This window comes from Ylistrum balloti, unplaced genomic scaffold (assembly GCF_031769215.1).
Source record: "Ylistrum balloti isolate Yb309-2 unplaced genomic scaffold, AGI_CSIRO_Ybal_v1 Utg369724, whole genome shotgun sequence".
Taxonomy (NCBI): domain Eukaryota; kingdom Metazoa; phylum Mollusca; class Bivalvia; order Pectinida; family Pectinidae; genus Ylistrum; species Ylistrum balloti.
This window is the reverse complement of record NW_026781942.1, coordinates 3,039,432-3,042,475: the sequence shown is the minus strand read 5'-3', so window position 1 is coordinate 3,042,475 and position 3,044 is coordinate 3,039,432. Positions and strand designations below refer to the sequence as shown.

The window sequence follows — 3,044 nt, the reverse complement described above, 5'->3', positions numbered from 1 at the left end:
GGAATATTTCACTTAGTCTTTTATAGTTAAAGCTGAATTATATGTTATAATGCTTCTAGGGCGAAGTTAACACTGGGCAGAGACAGATGTTTGATGTGAGGGCGAAAATAGGGCGAATATTTCCTCGTATACAGTATGTCGTTATAACTATGTTGCATTAAATTATGCTGTCTCATAATTCGGTTTTTCTCCTATTTCTTCTTTCCTTATTCTTTTTAACCATCTTTGCCAGTGCGTCGTTGATACCATTTATTGACAGCCCGCCCGATCCTGATCCGCCTAGTTGTCCCATCAAACCAGCTAACCCACCGCCTTCTCCTCCGAGCTGTTTCATCATGGCCGCTAGGCCATCTTTGCCGTCTGCGTCCTGTCCCATCATATCACTGAGTTTACCTAGTATACTATCCATTCCTCCTTCCCCAACATTACCCATACCTCCAGCTAGCTTGCCCATTAGTCCTTCCATCCCTTGGCCTCCGCCCATGGCCCCCGCTAGTTGACCCATCATCGCTGCCATACCGTTGCCCCCTCCCCCTCCACCGCCACCGCCGCCGCCGCCGCCCATCACTCCACTTAACATCTGTTTGGCCATTCCGGCAAGTCCTTCTCCGCTTTTACTTGTGAAAACCGCTTTCACGGCATCATGTATCACCTGTGGAATAGGAAAAGGCAATCATTGGTTACCTTTAAGCATGTAACACAACATAATTATTTCACTGGCCGAACAGTGCGAACAAGGCCTGAATGGACGGTTGATTAAACTTTCACAAACTCCAACCTGCTGATTTCAGGAAAAATGTAATATGAGATTCAAAGATTGGTACAAAAACCGTCAAAAGTTTAGCAATATCACATTACTGTTTATTATTCATTAAATCATATTTCTTATACATTATTAATATGCGATGAACAAAGCTGTGATATGACCAGAGCCTAACATTATGTGATATACTTACCCGATAAGATTTTTATTTTGTGTAAAATATTGAAGAAAGTGCCACTTAGTATTACTTCGGGCATTACATATATATATAAGAAAATTAACGTGGTTTACAGATTAGTTTCATAAAAGTTTTCGACAAAATTTTAATTCAGGATTCAGAACCACACATCAACTTACATTTCCAACAATTTGTTTGTCTTTTTGTTTTGTAGCATCTGCCTCATTCTGAGCTGTTCCTTGTTTAAGATCCGTCTCCCGGCCATTGCTTTCTGTTGTTTCTCTGTCTTTATTCTCTAAATTGTCTTCTGATAACTTTACCTGGTCGGTTGTGTCTTGTTTGGGGTCAGTTTCTTCTCTAGTAAATATTTTTACCAAGGTGACCACAAACTGTAATGTAGAGTTCCCGGGTACCAAGTTACCTGTAAAAACAATATTTGATAGTTTTGTTATGTTACGTCATAGTAGACCTTCCATAAACCCCAACCAACCATCCAATAAGGTAACGACGTAAGAAACGCTATATCTTTAGCAAAGAGATGGCTCAACTTCTCCTTTGTTGTGTTATTGTAATAAACCACAGCTCTACTCAAAGCAACGCTCAGTGAATTCTGTGTTATTTCTCAGATTAATATCAACACTGGTTGACTTATATCTCGCATATGTATCAATTACAATGACAACCAATAATGGTCTGTGCTGACGTGATTGTGTCATTTGTCAGGACGCTTTACCCTTATTTCTCTGAATGGCATGCCTCCCCTATGTTGTTCAGTGAGATAGTCACCAATATGTACATGGAAACTGGCCAAAATGTCACATACTGATTGTTCACATGGAGAAAAACCCTGAAAACAAATTCACTTTCCGAGAACGATCACTCATTATGTTGGTTTCTAAATCTGACACAAATCATTACATGATTTACGAACACTTATTTGCTTAGTAATATTGAATTCAAACAGCACAATCTCGCCGTCATTAATCCATACACAAATTTTTTTCTCTAAATCGCCAAAAACAGATATCTTGACGTCACAGCGCATTGTGTTAATGCATTAATATGTCTACCAGGAATTGGAAATTCATAACTGCAATTTTGTGAGTCCAGTATGTTTGATCATCAATTATTTGACTATGTCTAACTTCAGACGTGTCATAGGAGAGAATTTATTAAATAGAACACTTACCATATTTGGTGTGACTATCTTTAAGTCCGTATCCTAGTGACGGGGGAACTATCAACGACCTTGACTCCTGTTCACACATGTCATACAAAGCTCGTTCCAGGGTTGGAATGTCAACAAATTGGCCAAGGTGAACGATAAATGGAGAGTCCTCACTCGTCCTAATAAATTATTTAAAGTAAAAATGGGGATAAGTAACATTATTGTTAATCTACGTTCCCCAAAAAAATGTTGATAAGTTCTACAAATTATCGGATTTCCGGTATTAAACAAAATTCAATATCGGTGCAAATGTAAAATGTATGTGGCCACATTAAGCAGAACAGTGCGCACAGAAGAAAAGTAAAGTTATAGCCTGATAGTAGTATCTTCTGAAATAAGGTATTGATGAAACAGGTGTGATTTCTTCAGAAATTATCAGCGATTGTCAATGATAACGGAGGTGCCATTGGAAATTCGTAAATAAGACTGATATATAGAAATGTTCTTGATTTGCAAAATAATTCTCAGGTTTAACGATTTAGTTATTCTATTCCTCATGACTGGTTTTGATATTGATATTGAATGCGTCAATTTGACTCGTCATTATGACTGTTTATAAGAAACTACATATTTTGTGCTATTATACATGCAAATTCAAAACCACGACAATAACTTATGTGATAGAAGAACAAGCAAAATACACACCTTGACTCAATGACGCTGTCGGTTCCGTAGACTTTCATAACGTAATGAACCAGAAGTCTATCATCTGTTTTCGATTTTTGTAGACAATTGTCGTTATGTTGAATGGTTTCCACGGTGAAATCAGCAATATCAGTGTCTCCTCGCACTTTAAGAACTAAAGACCAGATTGCAGTATACCACATAACCAACATTATGAAAAGAAGTAATATAAGGAGTTTTCCGGCATTCAT

General features: G+C 37.8%; 1 protein-coding gene across 1 annotated transcript; it reads right to left on the bottom strand.

Moving 5' to 3' along the window:
- Positions 1-172: 172 nt before the first annotated feature.
- LOC132565455 (keratin, type I cytoskeletal 9-like) lies at positions 173-3,044 on the bottom strand. The gene is made up of 4 exons (XM_060230095.1): positions 2,815-3,044; positions 2,131-2,288; positions 1,121-1,362; positions 173-652 (listed from the first exon to the last, which is right to left on the bottom strand). Exons 1-4 carry the CDS (start codon positions 3,042-3,044, stop codon positions 173-175), a joined length of 1,110 nt encoding a protein of 369 aa, XP_060086078.1.